Raw genomic sequence first — 22,135 nt, 5'->3', positions numbered from 1 at the left:
TCTATAAGCAGTTGGATTTAGGAGGGGGCTCGGACCAAGACGTTTTGACATATTGCAGTGTAATTTCACAATTGTATAAGAAAATAAATAAGCAAAGATAAACTTTCTATTTTTTTAACCAGGTACGCATAGCTTTGTTCACCAGACCCAAACATTACATGTTACTGACTGAGTTGTTTCTGTGACATATTGTCTGAATCTTGGTTTATAGAGCCGTCGGTAGTCATGATAGTGTCAATCAAAAGCGTCCGTTAATATATAGGGTTTGACTTTATGTTTAATATTGTATTTAAACATTTCTTGAATCTGTCTTCTAAATTCATTCGTCAGGACAAATCGACCATAGATAAATATGTTCAGTATACTTTTAACTTGTAAATTGAATTCACTGGGTTATCCATCGTCACTTTATTCAATTAATCATGAAAATACTTATTCCCGTATCATGTCGTAATCATACCTTATGAAGTTTGTATTTTATAAATAAAGACTAAGTCTTACTATGTACATGCTTGATTTAACATTTTAACCGTCGTCGTGTTAATCACCCGGACCATACGCGTATGGTCAGCCTTATAAGTATATACTCATATGGTCATGACCATACGCGTATGGTCCAAATACTCACATGGTCCGGAACATATATATCATTGATGCGTTTTATTTTAATCTGTGTTAAAAAGGCGTTTACCATAACGTAATAGGTGTTTGCACATAACGTAATAAGTGTTTGCACGAAACGTAATAAGTGTTTGCACATAATGCAAAAGGTGTTTGCACATAACGTAATAGATGTTTGCACATCATGTAATATGTATTTGTACTTAACGTAATAGGTGTTTGCACATAACGTAAAAGGTGTTTGCACGTAACATAATAGGTGTTTGCACATAATGTCATAGGTATTTGCACATAACGTAATAGGTGTTTGCACATACTGTAATAGGCATTTGCACATAACGTAATAGGTGTTTGCACATAATGTAATACGTGTTTGCACATACTGTACCAGTAGATTCACATGACACATTGAATGTTAACAGAAAGTATCAATTGTTTGGCAAAACGCATATAAGCTATACCATGATATATTATATTTTTCACAGAAGATACATATGTATAAACACAACATAAAGCCATTAAAATATAATATAATGAGGTTTTCATAGAACAAAGATGTATCAAAACAAAACGTTTAGAACATTCAACATAACAATCACATTTGAGACAGGACGCAATTATTAACTGACTTACTTAAAGGAAGAAAAGATACAACATAGAGGAACTGTGAAAGAACGTAAAGGTGGTTGATCCTAAAGTTTAGAGGTATTCACTGAATATACAGTAGTTACAACATAATGTAATGCATATTGCACACAACAAAGAATAGCAATGACATATCAAACAATTGTTTGACAAAACAAATAATTTAAAATTTGACATAGCACAGAGATGCTGTGTCAGGAAATAAAGGCGCTTACACATAACACAAAGAAAAAATGACAGGACATAAAGACAAAGCGACAAAACACATTAAATATTTACACTATAAGACAGTTACGGCGTTCCATAGCAGGATATATAAAAATTAATGTGAAAACTAATTACAATTTTTTTTTTTATTTGCTTCCAAAATAGCCAGTGGCAAATTTTGTTTCTAATATCTTGATTACGACATAATGAAATCTTATCCTTGAGGTTATTCATGCATAGTTACTTAGTACAGGGAAACAGTATGTACTATGAAACTTAGAAGGCAAATATAAGCAATCTGATTGGACGAGAAGTTGTAAGTATATGTAAGAGAATGATAATCCCTTTCTTCATGATTTTATGCTAAGGTTGTAAGAGAATGATAATCCCTTTCTTCATGATTAAGTACGAGCGTTAGCGAGTACTTATCATGAAGTAAGGGATTATCATTCTCTTACAAACTTAGAATATTGTAAAGTGCTCAAGGCTCAAATGATCTCTTGATTGGTTGTATTCAAGAAGTAGTTTCATTGTCAGTGCAATGTTTATAATTGATGCATGACTTCCTTTTACGGCATGTCATTTATGGATTAGTTTAAGTGATGTAAGGACTTTCTTATCATTTGGGAAATATTTAAAAAAAAAATGCGTTATAGATTGTGCTGTGACACAACAGTACATAGAAAAGGTAAGAGTTGTACATGTTTCCTGATTGTGAGTATGAATGAAAATCATGTAATATTTTAGTGAGGAATTATCCTTTTTTATTTACAGTTTAAATCAATTAATACATTTGAGTTACAACTAAATTTTATTTCACAGCCAATATTTTGGTCCGGCTTTATACATCAAATACTATTTCATTATGTCAGGGAAATGTTCAAATAAAATGCCTTTAAAAGATTTTAATATGTTCAAAACTTAAATTAAATTCCTGTTTTTTTAAATTTTATCAGAATATTGAAAATAATTATTCTTCCCAACCGCTGATCCAGTAATCAAAGTTTTTGAAAGCTAAAGATTAAGATTATTTTTTTTATTTTAAAGCTCTTTTTCTTTCTTTGCATTGCTTTGATATAGTTTTACTTTTTTAGTAATTTGAAGTTATTAATATTTTCATAATAACATTCACGGTACCAATTTTACTGCACCAGTAAAATTCAACTTATTTTGAGTTCTTTGTTTGTTTCACAATTCAACTTTTAGTCACTATTAATCACTGTGTGATAGATCCTTTCCATCTGATAAACGTGCTTCGGGGCAGTTGTAACTCATTTATAGAAACTCTTTGTTTTGAACTGTAAATAGACCTAAATAATAGGATAATCCCTTACTAAAAACATGATTTACATTAATTCTTCACAATTAAGAGGCATCAAATCCTACAACTTCATTGGTCGAGAGCACTTTGCTATATTCTAAGTATGTGCTAAATAATGTACAAAAAAAACGGTTGAAAATTATTGATTAATTAAATATTTGTCTCCTTTATATATTTGAAAATGAAACTTCATTTGATTAAAGTTCGATTAATGATTTTTTTTAATTCATTTACCTTCAGATTTTACAAATTAATGTCGAACAGTTACAAACAAAAAATAAGTACCGTATGAAGCCTCTGTAAACAGCTATCAAACTTGTTGAAAATTAGTGGTTTTGATAAACCCCAAGGACGCCTCATGATTTTTTTCCATTTTATAAAATCGCAATTCGTAATAACTATGGAGCAAGTAATAAAAAGTGAAAAAGCAAGCATTATGTTTTATAGTTTTGCAGAATTTACTCATATTTTTTTAGTGAAACCATTTGTATTTATACGCATCTATGTCGAAATTAAAATAAAAACAAAAAACTCATCATTTCGGTTTTATAGTCGGACTATCCAGAAGGGTATCGCGGACTTACATCTACCTATTGTACGGTTACAGATCTGTTGACCGTTTTGCTTTCACCTTGCATCGAGGAGTATGGTATGGAGTATCTGGCCGTTCCAAGATTGATATTGCTCTTTTTACTGCCTCTGGAGATTGCATTATTAATGGCGATGTGTGTGGTGGTGTCCGGAGTAACTCGGGATCATCTAGGTCAAATCCCTCGTCGTAGTCAATCCGCCTTCGCTTGCCTCTGTCGTTGGTTTGGTGGAGATAGTATTGGCGATGGCATGCCTTCCTGGGGTTGAACGGACTGATGACAATGTCCGTTTTGATGACGATCCCCTCAGGTTCACCTTGGTATTTCGTAGGTGTTATCTCCCTGTTTCCCTCTAGCGATGTTTTGGCTTCTGTTTGATGATTCTAGTCTACGCTGGTAGTTGGTGGTATTACCTCAGCCGATGTTGCAGCAGAGCTTTTGGCCTGCACCCACAGGTCATAACGCTTGGCGTCCCTTCTCCTGGTGGATGGTGGTTTGTTCTTTTTCAGGGCCGGCTTGGGTTAACTGGAGGATGCCTCTGGTTCCTTAGCCTTGTTCCATATTAACTGTACTGTCACCTGGTCAGTACTTGCCGAAAATTTCCAGACAGGTTCTTTTCCAGACACGTTCATGGCTGCTAATAAAGAGTTCAATTCATCAGGGAATTCCATAATGATTTGTCCAAGAAGTGAGCTGTGATCAATATTAGTCGTAGAAAAAAAACTCATTCATATCTATCCCTTTTGTCTTGCATTGATACCTCTTACATACACATTTTAACAAGTTGACCACACTCTTACTTATTAGTTGATGCACATCAAAGCCGTGCACCTATGGCAAATAACTTTGTCGGAAGATAAATAAAACAAAAGCAATATGATTTGTCCTTTTAATTATACATATTCAACACTAGTCTTTTTGATACAACTGTTAATTACTTAAAATAAAAAGATTATGATTGTTTAATCAGTTGCTATGTAAGTTGGCACGTGTCAATCGATTCACTGATTTTTTTGTTTTTGGCAATATCAAAGAAAAACCGACACTTGCCTAAACATTGTTTAAATACTCATCTATTTGTGGTTCTTTTTCTATAAAATTTGGAATTTATGCATTAAATATCAATCTCTACAACATTTTTCTGTTAAATTTTGAATAAAAGGACACAATGAACCGAAGTTAATTAGTTTGTATGACAGATAAAACATAGTTTTACAGAATTATGTTTTCATGTTTTTTGTGAACAGAATTTAGTATTGTTGCTCAAACACAGTTTTCTGTGTATTGTTTTGTGGACTGCTGTTTGTCTGTTTGTCTATTTGTTTTTGGTCATGGTATAATCTGTCTTTTTGTCTTTTGACGACTTGTGTTTGTTTAGTTTAAACAGTATTCATTAATGAAAATTTACAACAATGAATTAGTGATATGTTACATGAAATTCAAATATGGGATTCGGAAACAAGTTTGGAAAAACTTTTATAAATCCGTCTCCCGTCTAGTGTTTGTTTGCACCCTTGGTAGAAATTATTTATTTGCTGTTCAATGTGGATAAGTGTTTGACTTCATTTTCTATAATGGTCATTGTTGTTTGAAACAAAAGCGTAGTGAAAAGTCTAGTATTCCAAAATTGTACCTTACAAGCTTCTAAAATTAGGATTTAAAGAACGGTTGAAAAAAGTCTTCTGAATTATTTTTTTAGCAGAAATATCATGTTTTTTCTTACTTTTGGATTCAGTTTAAATTCTCGAACCAGTTTCAATCAATTCTTTGTACTTTATTTGGCCTTTTTATCTTTTTTTGATTCGAGCGTCACTGATGAGTCTTTTAAAGACGAAACGCGCGTCTGTCGTACAATCCTGGTATCTAGGATGAGTTATTTGCACTTGTTTTGTAATGGCGAAATTGCTGAGTAGTCATGAATATGCATGTAATGTTTTCCAATGGACATTAATCAAACAGCAAACAAACAATCAATATATTAACGGGCACATACTTAAAGTGCATATGATTTGGGTTTCCCTTGGATTGTCTCATGTTGTGAGTATGCTCTCATTGTTAAGGACCAAATGCAACTTTTTCTTATCTTTTCTTATGAAAATTGGGTTTAGCATGAATATGATGAGGAGAAAAATACATCCGTTATGTCAAACAAGTACACATCCACGTCATTTGAACTCAAACAGTTTACTTGAAAATATGGATTTGCTTGCTTTCTCTTTCGACCAAACACACAGGATTTAGGAAAAATGATTAAAAAAATGTGTCCGATTAGGGCGACAAAACTATAGATGTGGGATGAACGTCCATACGAGAGCAACCCAACGAAACTAATAGCAAAAAGACATCTAGAGGTGAACAATAACAATAAAGAACATGTCTTTAAACTTTATACATTTTTTTTACTAAAATTTCCTTTGTATTATATAAAGTGATATAAAATTCATAGGCGGTCTCCGAATTCGTTTTGGATGTACCAATCGTTCAAGTGTATGTGTCACGCTCAGAATTAACCTGTATATGTTTTCATATTCATATCACTTTATTATTGTCAGAGATGGGCATGTTATATTTGTCACCCGATGTTCAGCAGCCGTTAATAAATCAAGTATCGAAAAAAGTATGTAGACATAACTGATATACCCCAACTTTTGATCATACAACTGCCAGCTACAAAGGAAAAAAATAACAAATGCCGAAACCGGAATCCGATAAATCGAAAGATGAAGTTTTGGCCAATACATTTCTATAAATAGCAAATGAGAAAGGATTGACCTGATTTATAGATTTCAATAAAATGTTACCACAGAACTTCTGCATATATATAAAACGTTTCATAACTGCGTTGAATGATAATAAAAAAATGAACAATGTGTCCATGGGACATAGATGCTTGCATATAACGTTATAAGGGAACATAACTAGAGAACCGTAAAAGTGACGCCATCCAAATTCAAACTTGATCTAAGTTTCGTTGTAATAATCATTGTGTATATTATTGTTTTTTAATTTTTTGGATATTAATTTCATAACAATTGGTTGAGGTACACTGAAGTTAGAGAACGGAAACGAAAAATTCAGCATTTTTTCCAAATATAAAGGGGCATTACTCTAGAACGGTATAAGTGACGCCACCAAAATTCTAATTTAATCTGAGTTTGTGGTAATAAGCATTTTGTATAAGTTTCATAACATTTGGTTGAGGCAAACTAAAGTTAGAGAACGGATACGAAAAATTCAGTATTTTTTCCATTTGTAAAGAGGCATAACTTTAGAACGGTTAAAGTGACGCCACCCAAATTCAAATTTGATCTGTGTTTTGTGGTAATAAACATTGTGTATAAGTTTCATATCATTTGGTTGATGCAAATTATATAAGTTACAGAACGGAAATTAATTTTGGGACGTACATACGGACGTACAGACGGACAAGGTTGACACTTAAATGAGGCATGGTAGATAAAAAAATAAAAAAAAAGTCTTTGTTTGTTTGAATACCGGTATTTTGCATCGTCAAAGTAAGTCCTAAAACGCTCTCAATGGACCTGCAGGAGCAACCTACAAATAAAATTAAAACTATTGATAACAGCTATAACAGATTGTATTTACATGAATATTAATTTCAGTTTCAGATTGGTAAACATATTTGGATTAAATAGGAAATATAATGGTAATATACGTGGATTTGCAGATGACTAAATGAAGTAAAGTAATAGATAAATAGGATCAACGAATACCAATCACTATAGGTAACCTTTCATTGCATTTCTTTTGTGTGGAGAGAATAAATATTTTGATATTGGTCGTCTTTTTATCGGGAGCAGGCGACAAATTAAGTATTTGCCTGTATAGTATAAAATCTATTTAAATCTTGAACCCCAGATAAAAAAGTAAAACATGATCACGTTTAAATTAGCTTCGTCGAATTATCCACTCAATATCAAGCAAATTTTCACAAGAACTGCGTTATTTCAACTATTACCATTATCTGACAAAATCATCTTAAAATCTATATTTACAAAAATATCAGAATTTAATAATTGATAGTTATAAGTCCGTCGACGTACGTATAAATAAAGTACATTATCCCCGGCTTAGTATATTTCTAGGATTTCGATTGGCTAATGACATGTTCCTTGCATATATGACCATCAAATACCTTTTGACTAATTTAAATGTAAAAGAGTCATCACGAACAGCAAGTTTGCCGACCTTACCCAACGCTCCTTACTTTCCATTAGCAAATGAAGAATATAACTATTCAGTAAGATTTCTGGTGCAAACATGGCCTATTTTACTCACCTTAGCAAGTGCCCTATTCTTTATGATGTAGCAATACACGAAAACTATGCAAACAGTCCCAGCTATGAATCCAATAATACAAACGATTATAATGACAACTGAAAAAAGATAACAATAAAATATCACAATAGCGGTCTTAGCCTTAAATATTTTGAAAAAAATATGGTACACTATTAATCTTTTTAATCTGATAAAATGTACGGAAGAAAGTACAGTCATAATAATATCTAAGTAGAAGGATAATTTCATGCATCTGTTGTAAATGTCTAAGATTTTCCATTAGATCAACCACGGACACATTAAATGCCAATGAACAAATCTTATTTCTTAAACGATGTTCAGTTTGGATGTAAAAATTATTTCGTTTTTTTTTCTAAATGGTATATTTATTGTAGTCTTTAGTAATCATCACATCTATGTTCATAGGAACACTTTAATTGCAGCTTGCACTTTTTTAATTAAAAATTAACTAGGATTTAAGGATGTAGTGAAATTAAAAAAAATCTAGAATTTAAAATTGATACTATAAGTCAGAAGAGCATTAGTTAAGGAACAAAATAGGCTAAACATATTGATAATTTATGGAACTCCTTTATGAGATATTTGATTTTTAAACAATGACGGGAAAAGGCTGACTCAGACTTTTACCTTATATTTACTTTGGCATTGTTTGTGTCTCATATCGTAAGAAAAAAATCTAGAATCTGCTTAAATTTGGTAATGACCTTTTTATGAGCGGTTGAAGTCTTCTATGAAAAGAAAAGTGGGTCATATTGGGCAAAATATTTTACCCTGTTATTGTAGGAAAAAACTCAAAGAGTCCGAATATTTGACAACAATTCATAAACCTGAACTGAGTACATCCTTAATAATAAAGAAAAAAATAATTCAAATCCAAATTCACTTACAATTTTAATAATGGCAACTCATAAATAACTCGTTTCGATTAATCTTACCATTATATTAGTCAAGATATATTTCGATTGGTAGACGTTCTGCTTTTTCAAATATCGATAAAATAACTTACTTATAACAAAAGTTTCTGTTTCTGATTGAGATGTAGTTGTAGTTTCTGCCATAGTTGACTCTGAAGACGTTACTGTCGTTTTTTCTTTCAGCGGAGTTTCTGTTGTACTTTGATCAGTTGTAGATTCTGACGTTGTTGGCTCTAAAGACGTTACTGTCGTTGTTTCTCTCAGCGGAGTTTCTGTTGTACTTTGATCAGTTGTAGTTTCTGACGTTGTTGGCTCTGAAGACGTTACTGTAGTTGTTTCTTTTGGCGAAGTTTCTGTTGTACTTTGATCAGTTGAAGTTTCTGTCGTAGTTGACTCTGAAAACGTCACTGTCGTTGTTTCTTTCGGCAAATGTTCTGTTGTACTTTGATCAGTTGTAGTTTCTGGCGTTATTGGCACAGTAAAAGTTACTGTAGTTATTTCTTTTGGTGAAGGTGCTGTTGTACTTTGGACAGTTGTAGTTTTTATTGCTGTTGATGATGTAATTTCTGTCGTTCTTGGTTCTGATGGAGTTACTGTTGTTGTTTCTATCGGAGACGTTTCTGTTGTACTTTGATCAGTTGTAGCTTGTGTCATTGTCATTGTGGTTTCTGTTGCTGGAATTGAGGTTTCTGTCGTAGGAACTGAACTTTCTGTCGTTGTTGGTTCTGAGAAAGGTACTGTCGTTTTTTCTTTCGGCGAAGTTTCTGTCGTTGTTAGTTCTGAGGGAATTATTGTCGTTGTTTCTTTCGGCGATGTTTCTGTTGTACTTTGATGAGTTGTAGCTTGTGTCGTTGTAATTGTGGTTTCTGTTGCCGAAATTGAGGTTGCTGTCGTTCGAAATGAAGTTTTTGTCGTTGTTTCTATCGGCGAAGTTTCTGTTGTAGTATGGGACGTTGTAATTGTGGTTTCTATTGCTGGAATTGAGGTTATTGTCCTTTGAACTGAAGTTTCTGTCGTTGTTGGTTCTGAAGGAGTTATTGTCGTTGTTTCTTTCGGAGAAGTTTCTGTTGTACTTTGATCAGTTGTAGCTTGTGTCGTTGTAATTGTGGTTTCTGTTGCTGGAATTGAGATTTCTGTCGTAGGAACTGAAGTTTCTGTCATTGTTGGTTCTGAGAGAGGTACTGTCGTTGTTTCTTTCGGCGAAGTTTCTGTCGTTGTTAGTTCTGAGGGAATTATTGTCGTTGTTTCTTTCGGCGAAGTTTCTGTTGTACTTTGATGAGTTGTAGCTTGTGTCGTTGTAGTTGTGGTTTCTGTTGCTGGAATTGAGGTTTCTGTCGTGCCAATAGAAGTTTCTGTCGTTGTTGGTTCTGAGGGAGTTATTGTCGTTGTTTCTTTCGGCGAAGTTTCTGTTGTACTTTGATCAGTTGTAGCTTCTGTCGTTTTAATTGTGGTTTCTGTTGCTGGAATTGAGGTTTCTGTCGTTCGAACTGAAGTTTCTGTCGTTGTTGGTTCTGAAGGTGTTACTGTCGTTGTTTCTTTCAGAGAAGTTTCTGTTGTACTTTGATCTGTTGTAGTTTCTGTCGTTTGAATCGAAGTTTCTGTTGTTTTGGTTTGTGTAGTTTCCATGGTGGTTGACAATAGTGTAGACTCTGTTGTTTGGACTGATGTCTCCATTGTCGTTACCGTTGTGATCTCGGTCGTCGATTGAATTGAAGTAGTTTGGTCAGTTGTTGGTGAATCCGTAGTGATTGTTTGATTTTCACATTCGCTGCAGCAAATCCATAAACAGCATGACAAATTGATATGAGAACAGTGTTCGTTGCTTTGTATGGTCGTATTACATGGATGGAAACATTCGTGACCACTGTTATTTGAATATGTCCAGTCATCTTCAGTAGAAGACACATCTGTAGATTTTCCACCCAGACAATGACAACAACATGATGAGGAGCATCGGCGTGAACAGTTAACAAGTGCTGTTTTATCATTGATATTGGTTGAATAATCACAACAGTTGAAAACGTTACTGTAAAAGTGACGAGAACTGTGACAAATGCAATTCATCTCATAGCTGTCGGTACCATTATTGCAACATGGTAGACAAGAAGTAGAAGAACAGTTCTTAGCACTGATATAACTATACGTCCACAGATCTAGATGGCCATCGATTGTCTCATTTTTCTGACATAGGCATTTTTTCGCATATCCATATATCCAGTCATCATCGTCATTTGTAACATTTTGGTTTGCTCTTTCGCAACAAACAGGACAGTAAATGTAACCATTTGGATGGTCTGTAGTATTGTCATGTTTATATGTATGACTGTCAATAGTAAAGAGACAGCAACAGATGCAGGCAAAATGTGAACAATCGGTTGGATGAGAAGACGTAGTAGGTATCGTTGAAGTTGTAGTTTCTATTGCTGTTGATGATGCAATTTCTGTCGTTGTTGGCTGTGAAGAAGTAACTGGAGTTGTTTCCTTTGGCGAAGTTTCTGTTGTACTTTGATCAGTTGTAGTTTGTGTCGTTGTAATTGTGGTTTCTGTTGCTGGAATTGAGGTTTTTGTCGTTTGAACTGAAGTTTCTGTCGTTGTTGGTTCTGAAGGAGTTATTGTCGTTGTTTCTTTTGGAGAAGTTTCTTTTGTACTTTGACCAGTTGTAGCTTGTGTCATTGTAATTGTGGTTTCTGTTGCTGGAAATGAGGTATTTGTCGTAGGAACTGAAGTTTCTGTCGTTGTTGGTTTTGAAGGAGTTATTGTCGTTGTTTCTTTCGGCGAAGTTTCTGTTGTACTTTGATCAGTTGTAGCTTGTATCGTTCTAATTGTGGTTTCTGTTGCTGGAATTGAGGTTTTTGTCGTCCGAACTGAAGTTTCAGTCGTTGTTTGTTCTGAAGGTGTTACTGTCGTTGTTTCTTTCAGAGAAGTTTCTGTTGTACTTTGATCTGTTGTAGTTTCTGTCGTTTGAATCGAAGTTTCAGTTGTTGTTTTGATTTGTGTAGTTTCCATGGTGGTTGACAATAGTGTAGACTCTGTTCTTTGGACTGATGCCTCCATAGTCGTTTCCGTTGTGATGTCGGTCGTCGATTGAATTGAAGTAGTTTGGTCAGTTGTTGGTGAATCCGTAGTGATTGTTTGATTTTCACATTCGCTGCAGCAAATCCATAAACAGCATGACAAATTGATATGAAAACAGTGTTCGTTGCTTTGTATGGTCGTATTACATGGATGGAAACATTCGTGATCACTGTTGTTTGAATATGTCCAGTCATCTTCAGTAGAAGACACATCTGTAGATTTTCCACACAGACAATGACAACAACATGACGAGGAGCATCGGCGTGAACAGTTAACAAGTGCCGTTTTATCATTGATACTGGTTGAATAATCACAGCAGTTGAAAACGTTACTGCAATAGTGACAAGAACTGTGACAAATGCAATTCATCTCATAGCTGTCGGTACCATTATTGCAACATGGTAGACAAGAAGTAGAAGAACAGTTCTTAGCACTGATATAACTATACGTCCACAAATCTAGATGGCCATCGATTGTCCCATTTTTCTGACATGGGCATTTTTTCGCATATCCATATATCCAGTCATCATCGTCATTTGTAACATTTTGGTTTGCTCTTTCGCAACAAACAGGACAGTAATTGTAACCACTTGGATGGTCTGTAGTATTGTCATTTTCATATGTATAATTGTCAATAGTAAAGGGACAGCAACAGATGCAGGCAAAATGTGAACAATCGGTTGGATGAGAAGACGTAGTAGGTATCGTTGAAGTTGTAGTTTCTATTGCTGTTGATGATGCAATTTTTGTCGTTGTTGGCTGTGAAGAAGTAACTGGCGTTGTTTCCTTTGGCGAAGTTTCTGTTGTACTTTGATCAGTTGTAGTTTCTATCGTTGTAATTGTGGTTTCTGTTGCTGGAATTGAGGTTATTGTCGTTTGAACTGAAGTTTCTGTCGTTGTTGGTTCTGAAGGAGTTATTGTCGTTGTTTCTTTCGGCGAAGTTTCTGTTGTACTTTGATCAGTTGTAGCTTGTGTCGTTGTAATTGTGGTTTCTGTTGCTGGAATTGAGGTTTCTGTCGTAGGAACTGAAGTTTCTGTCGTTGTTGGTTCTAAAGGAGTTATTGTCGTTGTTTCTTTCGGCGAAGTTTCTGTTGTACTTTGATCAGTTGTAGCTTGTGTCGTTCTAATTGTGGTTTTTGTTGCTGGAATTGAGGTTTCTGTCGTTCTAACTGAAGTTTCAGTCGTTGTTGGTTCTGAAGGTGTTACTGTCGTTGTTTCTTTCAGAGAAGTTTCTGTTGTACTTTGATCTGTTGTAGTTTCTGTCGTTTGAATCGAAGTTTCAGTTGTTGTTTTGATTTGTGTAGTTTCCATGGCGGTTGACAATAGTGTAGACTCTGTCGTTTGGACTGATGCCTCCATAGTCGTTTCCGTTGTGATGTCGGTCGTCGATTGAATTGAAGTAGTTTGGTCAGTTGTTGGTGAATCAGTAGTGATTGTTTGATTTTCACATTCGCTGCAGCAAATCCATAAACAGCATGACAAATTGATATGAGAACAGTGTTCGTTGCTTTGTATGGTCGTATTACATGGATGGAAACATTCGTGACCACTGTTGTTTGAATATGTCCATTCATCTTCAGTAGAAGACACATCTGTAGATTTTCCACCCAGACAATGACAACAACATGACGAGGAGCATCGGCGTGAACAGTTAACAAGTGCCGTTTTATCATTGATACTGGTTGAATAATCACAGCAGTTGAAAACGTTACTGCAATAGTGACAAGAACTGTGACAAATGCAATTCATCTCATAGCTGTCGGTACCATTATTGCAACATGGTAGACAAGAAGTAGAAGAACAGTTCTTAGCACTGATATAACTATACGTCCACAAATCTAGATGGCCATCGATTGTCCCATTTTTCTGACATAGGCATTTTTTCGCATATCCATATATCCAGTTATCATCGTCATTTGTAACATTTTGTTTTGCTATTTCGCAACAAACAGGACAGTAAATGTAACCATTGGGATGGTCTGTAGTATTGTCATTTTCATATGTATGATTGTCAATAGTAAAGGGACAGCAGCAGATGCAGGCAAAATGTGAACAATCGGTTGGATGAGAAGACGTAGTAGGTATCGTTGAAGTTGTAGTTTCTATTGCTGTTGATGATGCAATTTCTGTCGTTGTTGGCTGTGAAGAAGTAACTGGCGTTGTTTCCTTTGGCGAAGTTTCTGTTGTACTTTGATCAGTTGTAGTTTTTGTCGTTGTAATTGTGGTTTCTGTTGCTGGAATTGAGGTTATTGTCGTTTGAACTGAAGTTTCTGTCGTTGTTGGTTCTGAAGGAGTTATTGTCGTTGTTTCTTTCGGAGAAGTTTCTGTTGTACTTTGATCAGTTGTAGCTTGTGTCGTTGTAATTGTGGTTTCTGTTGCTGGAATTGAGGTTTCTGTCGTAGGAACTGAAGTTTCTGTCGTTGTTGGTTCTAAAGGAGGTATTGTCATTGTTTCTTTCGGCGAAGTTTCTGTTGTACTTTGATCAGTTGTAGCTTGTGTCGTTCTAATTGTGGTTTCTGTTGCTGGAATTGAGGTTTCTGTCGTTCGAACTGAAGTTTCAGTCGTTGTTGGTTCTGAAGGTGTTAGTGTCGTTGTTTCTTTCAGAGAAGTTTCTGTTGTACTTTGATCTGTTGTAGTTTCTGTCGTTTGAATCGAAGTTTCAGTTGTTGTTTTGATTTGTGTAGTTTCCATGGCGGTTGACAATAGTGTAGACTCTGTCGTTTGGACTGATGCCTCCATAGTCGTTTCCGTTGTGATGTCGGTCGTCGATTGAATTGAAGTAGTTTGGTCAGTTGTTGGTGAATCAGTAGTGATTGTTTGATTTTCACATTCGCTGCAGCAAATCCATAAACAGCATGACAAATTGATATGAGAACAGTGTTCGTTGCTTTGTATGGTCGTATTACATGGATGGAAACATTCGTGACCACTGTTGTTTGAATATGTCCATTCATCTTCAGTAGAAGACACATCTGTAGATTTTCCACCCAGACAATGACAACAACATGACGAGGAGCATCGGCGTGAACAGTTAACAAGTGCCGTTTTATCATTGATACTGGTTGAATAATCACAGCAGTTGAAAACGTTACTGCAATAGTGACAAGAACTGTGACAAATGCAATTCATCTCATAGCTGTCGGTACCATTATTGCAACATGGTAGACAAGAAGTAGAAGAACAGTTCTTAGCACTGATATAACTATACGTCCACAAATCTAGATGGCCATCGATTGTCCCATTTTTCTGACATAGGCATTTTTTCGCATATCCGTATATCCAGTTATCATCGTCATTTGTAACATTTTGTTTTGCTATTTCGCAACAAACAGGACAGTAAATGTAACCATTGGGATGGTCTGTAGTATTGTCATTTTCATATGTATGATTGTCAATAGTAAAGGGACAGCAGCAGATGCAGGCAAAATGTGAACAATCGGTTGGATGAGAAGACGTAGTAGGTATCGTTGAAGTTGTAGTTTCTATTGCTGTTGATGATGCAATTTCTGTCGTTGTTGGCTGTGAAGAAGTAACTGGCGTTGTTTCCTTTGGCGAAGTTTCTGTTGTACTTTGATCAGTTGTAGTTTTTGTCGTTGTAATTGTGGTTTCTGTTGCTGGAATTGAGGTTATTGTCGTTTGAACTGAAGTTTCTGTCGTTGTTGGTTCTGAAGGAGTTATTGTCGTTGTTTCTTTCGGAGAAGTTTCTGTTGTACTTTGATCAGTTGTAGCTTGTGTCGTTGTAATTGTGGTTTCTGTTGCTGGAATTGAGGTTTCTGTCGTAGGAACTGAAGTTTCTGTCGTTGTTGGTTCTAAAGGAGGTATTGTCATTGTTTCTTTCGGCGAAGTTTCTGTTGTACTTTGATCAGTTGTAGCTTGTGTCGTTCTAATTGTGGTTTCTGTTGCTGGAATTGAGGTTTCTGTCGTTCGAACTAAAGTTTCAGTCGTTGTTGGTTCTGAAGGTGTTACTGTTGTTGTTTCTTTCAGAGAAGTTTCTGTTGTACTTTGATCTGTTGTAGTTTCAGTTGTTGTTTTGGTTTGTGTAGTTTCCATGGTGGTTGACAATAGTGTAGACTCTGTTGTTTGGACTGATGTCTCCATAGTCGTTTCCGTTGTGATGTCGGTCGTCGATTGAATTGAAGTAGTTTGGTCAGTTGTTGGTGAATCAGTAGTGATTGTTTGATTTTCACATTCGCTGCAGCAAATCCATAAACAGCATGACAAATTGACATGAGAACAGTGTTCGTTGCTTTGTATGGTCGTATTACATGGATGGAAACATTCGTGACCACTGTTGTTTGAATATGTCCAGTCATCTTCAGTAGAAGACACATCTGTAGATTTTCCACCTAGACAATGACAACAACATGATGAGGAGCATCGGCGTGAACAGTTAACAAGTGCCGTTTTATCATTGATACTGGTTGAATAATCACAGCAGTTGAAAACGTTACTGCAATAGTGACAAGAACTGTGACAAATGCAATTCATCTCATAGCTGTCGGTACCATTATTGCAACATGGTAGACAAGAAGTAGAAGAACAGTTCTTAGCACTGATATAACTATACGTCCACAGATCTAGATGGCCATCGATTGTCCCATTTTTCTGACATAGGCATTTTTTCGCATATCCATATATCCAGTTATCATCGTCATTTGTAACATTTTGTTTTGCTCTTTCGCTACAAACAGCACAGTAAATGTAACCATTGGGATGGTCTGTAGTATTGTCATTCTCATATGTATGATTGTCAATAGTAAAGGGACAGCAACAGATGCAGGCAAAATGTGAACAATCGGTTGGATGAGAAGACGTAGTAAGTATCGTTGAAGTTGTAGTTTCTATTGCTGTTGATGATGCAATTTCTGTCGTTGTTGGCTGTGAAGAAGTAACTGGCGTTGTTTCTTTTGGCGAAGTTTCTGTTGTACTTTGATCAGTTGTAGTTTGTGTCGTTGTAATTGTGGTTTCTGTTGCTGGAATTGAGTTAATTGTCGTTTGAACTGAAGTTTCTGTCGTTGTTGGTTCTGAAGGAGTTATTGTCGTTGTTTCTTTCGGAGAAGTTTCTGTTGTACTTTGATCAGTTGTAGCTTGTGTCGTTGTAATTGTGGTTTCTGTTGCTGGAATTGAGGTTTCTGTCGTAGGAACTGAAGTTTCTGTCGTTGTTGGTTCTAAAGGAGTTATTGTCGTTGTTTCTTTCGGCGAAGTTTCTGTTGTACTTTGATCAGTTGTAGCTTGTGTCGTTCTAATTGTGGTTTCTGTTGCTGGAATTGAGGTTTCTGTCGTTCGAACTGATGTTTCAGTCGTTGTTGGTTCTGAAGGTGTTAATGTCGTCGTTTCTTTCAGAGAAGTTTCTGTTGTACTTTGATCTGTTGTAGTTTCTGTCGTTTGAATCGAAGTTTCTGTTGTTGTTTTGGTTTGTGTAGTTTCCATGGTGGTTGGCAATAGTGTAGACTCTGTTGTTTTGACTGATGTCTCCATAGTCGTTTCCGTTGTGATGTGGGTCGTCGATTGAATTGAAGTAGTTTGGTCAGTTGTTGGTGAATCAGTAGTGATTGTTTGATTTTCACATTCGCTGCAGCAAATCCATAAACAGCATGACAAATTGATATGAGAACAGTGTTCGTTGCTTTGTATGGTCGTATTACATGGATGGAAACATTCGTGACCACTGTTGTTTGAATATGTCCAGTCATCTTCAGTAGAAGACACATCTGTAGATTTTCCACCCAGACAATGACAACAACATGATGAGGAGCATCGGCGTGAACAGTTAACAAGTGCCGTTTTATCATTGATACTGGTTGAATAATCACAGCAGTTGAAAACGTTACTGCAATAGTGACAAGAACTGTGACAAATGCAATTCATCTCATAGCTGTCGGTACCATTATTGCAACATGGTAGACAAGAAGTGGAAGAACAGTTCTTAGCACTGATATAACTATACGTCCACAGATCTAGATGGCCATCGATTGTCCCATTTTTCTGACATAGGCATTTTTTCGCATATCCATATATCCAGTTATCATCGTCATTTGTAACATTTTGTTTTGCTCTTTCGCTACAAACAGCACAGTAAATGTAACCATTGGGATGGTCTGTAGTATTGTCATTCTCATATGTATGATTGTCAATAGTAAAGGGACAGCAACAGATGCAGGCAAAATGTGAACAATCGGTTGGATGAGAAGACGTAGTAGGTATCGTTGAAGTTGTAGTTTCTATTGCTGTTGATGATGCAATTTCTGTTGTTGTTGGCTGTGAAGAAGTAACTGGCGTTGTTTCCTTTGGCGAAGTTTCTGTTGTACTTTGATCAGTTGTAGTTTGTGTCGTTGTAATTGTGGTTTCTGTTGCTGGAATTGAGGTAATTGTCGTTTGAACTGAAGTTTCTGTCGTTGTTGGTTCTGAAGGAGTTATTGTCGTTGTTTCTTTCGGAGAAGTTTCTGTTGTACTTTGATCAGTTGTAGCTTGTGTCGTTGTAATTGTGGTTTCTGTTGCTGGAATTGAGGTTATTGTCGTTCGAACTGAAGTTTTAATCGTTGTTGGTTCTGAAGGTGTTAATGTCATCGTTTCTTTCAGAGAAGTTTCTGTTGTACTTTGATCTGTTGTAGTTTCTGTCGTTAGAATCGAAGTTTCTGTTGTTGTTTTGGTTTGTGTAGTTTCTATGGTGGTTGGCAATAGTGTAGACTCTGTTGTTTGGACTGATGTCTCCATAGTCGTTTCCGTTGTGATGTCGGTCGTCGATTGAATTGAAGTAGTTTGGTCAGTTATTGGTGAATCAGTAGTGATTGTTTGATTTTCACATTCGCTGCAGCAAATCCATAAACAGCATGACAAATTGATATGAGAACAGTGTTCGTTGCTTTGTATGGTCGTATTACATAAATGGAAACATTCGTGACCACTGTTGTTTGAATATGTCCAGTCATCTTCAGTAGAAGACACATCTGTAGATTTTCCACCCCGACATTGACAACAACATGATGAGGAGCATCGGCATGAACAGTTAACAAGTGCAGTTTTATCATTGATACTGGTTGAATAATCACAGCAGTTGAAAACGTTACTGCAATAGTGACAAGAACTGTGACAAATGCAATTCATCTCATAGTTGTCGGTACCATTATTGCAACATGGTAGACAAGATATAGAAGAACAGTTCTTAGCACTGATATAACTATACGTCCACAAATCTAGATGGTCATCGGCTGTCCCATTTTTCTGACATAGGCATTTTTTGGCATATCCATATATCCAGTCATCATCGTCATTTGTAACATTTTGTTTTGCTCTTTCGCAAAAAACAGGACAGTAAATGTAACCATTGGGATGGTCTGTAGTATTGTCATTTTCATATGTATGATTGTCAATAGTAAAGGGACAGCAACAGATGCAGGCAAATTGTGAACAATCGGTTGGATGAGAAGACGTAGTAGGTATCGTTGAAGTTGTAGTTTCTATTGCTGTTGATGATGCAATTTCTGTCGTTGTTGGCTGTGAAGAAGTAACTGGCGTTGTTTCCTTTGGCGAAGTTTCTGTTGTACTTTCATCAGTTGTAGTTTGTGTCGTTGTAATTGTGGTTTCTGTTGCTTGAATTGAGGTTATTGTCGTTTGAACTGGAGTTTCTGTCATTGTTGGTTCTGAAGGAGTTATTGTCGTTGTTTCTTTCGGAGAAGTTTCTGTTGTCATTTGATCAGTTGTAGCTTGTGTCGTTGTAATTGTGGTTTCTGTTGCTGGAATTGAGGTTTCTGTCGTAGGAACTGAAGTTTCTGTCGTTGTTGGTTCTAAATGAGTTATTGTCGTTGTTTCTTTCGGCGAAGTTTCAGTTGTACTTTGATGAGTTGTAGTTTGTGTCGCTGTTATTGTGGTTTCTGTTGCTGGAATTGAGGTTATTGTCGTTTGAACTGAAGTTTCTGTCGTTGTTGGTTCTGATTGAGTTACTGTCGTTAATTCTTTCGTCGAAGTATCTGTTGTACTTTGATCGGTTGTAGTTTCTGCCGTTTGAATCGAAGTTTCAGTTGTCGTTTTGGTTTGTGTAGTTTCCATGGTGGTTGACAATAGTGTAGACTCTGTTGTTTGCCCTGATGTCGCCATAGTCGTTTCCGTTGTGATGTCGGTCGTCGATTGAATTGAAGTAGTCTGGTCAGTTGTTGGTGAATCAGTAGTGATTGTTTGATTTTCACATTCGCTGCAGCAAATCCATAAAAAGCATGAAAAATTGATATGAGAACAGTGTTCGTTGCTTTGTATGGTCGAATTACATGGATGGAAACATTCGTGACCACTGTTGTTTGAATATATCCAGTCATCTTCAGTAGAAGACATATCTGTAGAATTGCAAGCTTGACAATGACAACAACATGATGAAGAGCATTGGCGTGAACAGTTTACAGAAGTCATGTTATCCTCAATTCTGGCTGAATTGAAGAAGTTACTGTCATAGTGACAAGAACTGTTACAAGTGCAATTAATCTGACAGCCAATTGTACTATTGTGGCAACATGGTAGACAAGAAATAGAAGAACAGTTCTTAGCTCTGATAGTACTGTACGTCCTTGGATCTAGATCTCCATTGATTGTCCTATCGTTCTGACCTAAACATTCTTTCGAATATCCATAATTCCAGTCATCATTGTCATTTGTAACATTTTTTTCTGCTCTTTTGCAACAAACGGGACAATACATGTAACAATTGGGATGGTCTGTGCTATTGTCATTTTCATGTCTATAATTTTTCATAGTACATGAACAGCCATTAATGCAGGCAAAATGTTGATAATCGTGATGAGGAAGAGGCGTAGTGGGTATTGTTGGAGTTGTAGTTTCGATTGAATTTGATGGTGTAATTTCTGTCGTTTTTGGCTCTGTCGTTATTATGGTTGTCGAAGTTTCTGTTGTAGTGTGTGTCGTTAGAATTGTGGTATCTGTTGCAGGAATTAAGGTTTTTGTCGTTCGAAATGTATTTTGTATCGTTATTGAAATTGGAATTTCTGTCGTTGTTGGATTTGCAGTTGTTACTGTCGTTGTTTCCTTTGTAGAAGTTTCTGTTGTGATTGCCGACGACGTTATTTTCTTTGTTGATAGTGTTGCTATGCTTGGTGTACTTGTTGTTGATTTCATGTTTTGTTCTGTTGTTAGAACGGGGCTCATTTGTTCAGTGGTCGAAGACTCCGTTGTGATAAAGTCCTTGTCACATTCGCAGCAATGAATCAACGTACAGCATCCAACACAATAACCACAACCCTTTTTGGAACAATTTAGGCTAATATTACATTGACTGAGGCATTCATAAGAACTAAAGTTGTAATACGTGTAAATCCAACCATCATCATCCGTTGTAACAAAAGCTGTTGAATTTTCGCTTGTATTCTGTTGATAAGACGCAGAACCTACAAATGAACAATTGGCAAGGATCTGTTTACTGCATTCGATTGTCGAATAGTTAAAGCAATTAGACAAATAACTTAAACTATAGCAACAACTTTCAAAATAGCTACAATTGACTATATTGCTATTCTTTGCGTTATTGCAATCCTTCAGATATCCATATATCCATTTGATGTCATTGCTTTCTGTGTAGTTATCGTGACTTTCACAATTTCGCAAATATCCATATTTCCATCCATCTCTTTCGCTTGTTAACTTTTGGTTTGAAACGTCAAAAGATATAGGACAACACATGCAGTCGTGGTTGTGGTTTGTTTTGTTGTTTGTACCATTTAAATTGTCATAGTTTATGTTATGACAGTTAACGATATATGTTGTACATTCTTGGGTGTCAGATGTTGTTATACTACCTGCAATATTAAAAACATAATTGATCATTCAGTTTCAAACACAAACATTTTTGAGAGTATTTTAAAAGAATAGCACAAAAGTCACTATTTTGAAGGGAAAAAAGTATTTACCACATTTGATTTTAATAATTGGTACTGTAGTTATGCCTCTTTGTGTTGATTTTAATCAAACTTTCTTTTTATTTCTTACAGATATAATGAAAGTTTGAACTCTTCAAACCCCAACTATTGTGTTGTTCATTTCTCGTTTATGAAAAGGAGAGTATATTTTGTGTTCTTGTCTTTTTCAATATCAAAGTGTTTATCTCTATTTGAAGCTATCCATCAACTTGATCATGTTATCAGGTGAAGGAATTTTGCTGTCGCATTGGTAGATGGCAAACTATTCAGTGGGAAAACCGTATTTGTTCTTTATGTAATTGCGGTAATATTGGTGACGAGTTTCATTCTATTTTGAAAAGTTCGGCAATACCCGAAAGTAGACAAACGCTTTTAAAGCATTATTGTATAAACAGACCAAATATTTGAATAAAAATCAAGATCTTATGAATAACAGCAACCCGTCTGAACTAAAAAAAAAGTGGTGCAAATTTATACGAATAATTATTGAATGCCTGGAATCTCCTGAGTAACCACTTTATGTCT

The 22,135-nt window shown here is 35.8% G+C and overlaps 2 protein-coding genes across 2 annotated transcripts in view; one reads left to right on the top strand and one right to left on the bottom strand.

Moving 5' to 3' along the window:
• The window catches only part of LOC127727986 (uncharacterized), a 159,630-nt gene that overhangs the window by 101,649 nt on the left and 35,846 nt on the right, over positions 1–22,135 (top strand). The gene's annotated exons all lie outside the window — the stretch shown is intronic.
• Positions 4,260–22,135, bottom strand: part of LOC127728002 (serine-rich adhesin for platelets-like) — a 56,884-nt gene continuing 39,008 nt past the window's right edge. The window contains exons 2-4 of the mRNA XM_052235155.1: positions 8,711–21,490; positions 7,684–7,781; positions 4,260–6,939 (exon numbers count right to left, since the gene is read on the bottom strand). Of these exons, the coding sequence (XP_052091115.1) occupies positions 6,907–6,939; positions 7,684–7,781; positions 8,711–19,787 (11,208 nt within the window). The 5' untranslated portion in view covers positions 19,788–21,490 and the 3' untranslated portion in view covers positions 4,260–6,906. The remainder of the gene's footprint in view (positions 6,940–7,683; positions 7,782–8,710; positions 21,491–22,135) is intronic.

This window comes from Mytilus californianus, unplaced genomic scaffold (assembly GCF_021869535.1).
Source record: "Mytilus californianus isolate M0D057914Y unplaced genomic scaffold, xbMytCali1.0.p SCAF_2, whole genome shotgun sequence".
Lineage (NCBI taxonomy): Eukaryota > Metazoa > Mollusca > Bivalvia > Mytilida > Mytilidae > Mytilus > Mytilus californianus.
Note: the sequence above shows the minus strand (reverse complement) of the source record. Positions and strands in the feature narration are given on the sequence as shown.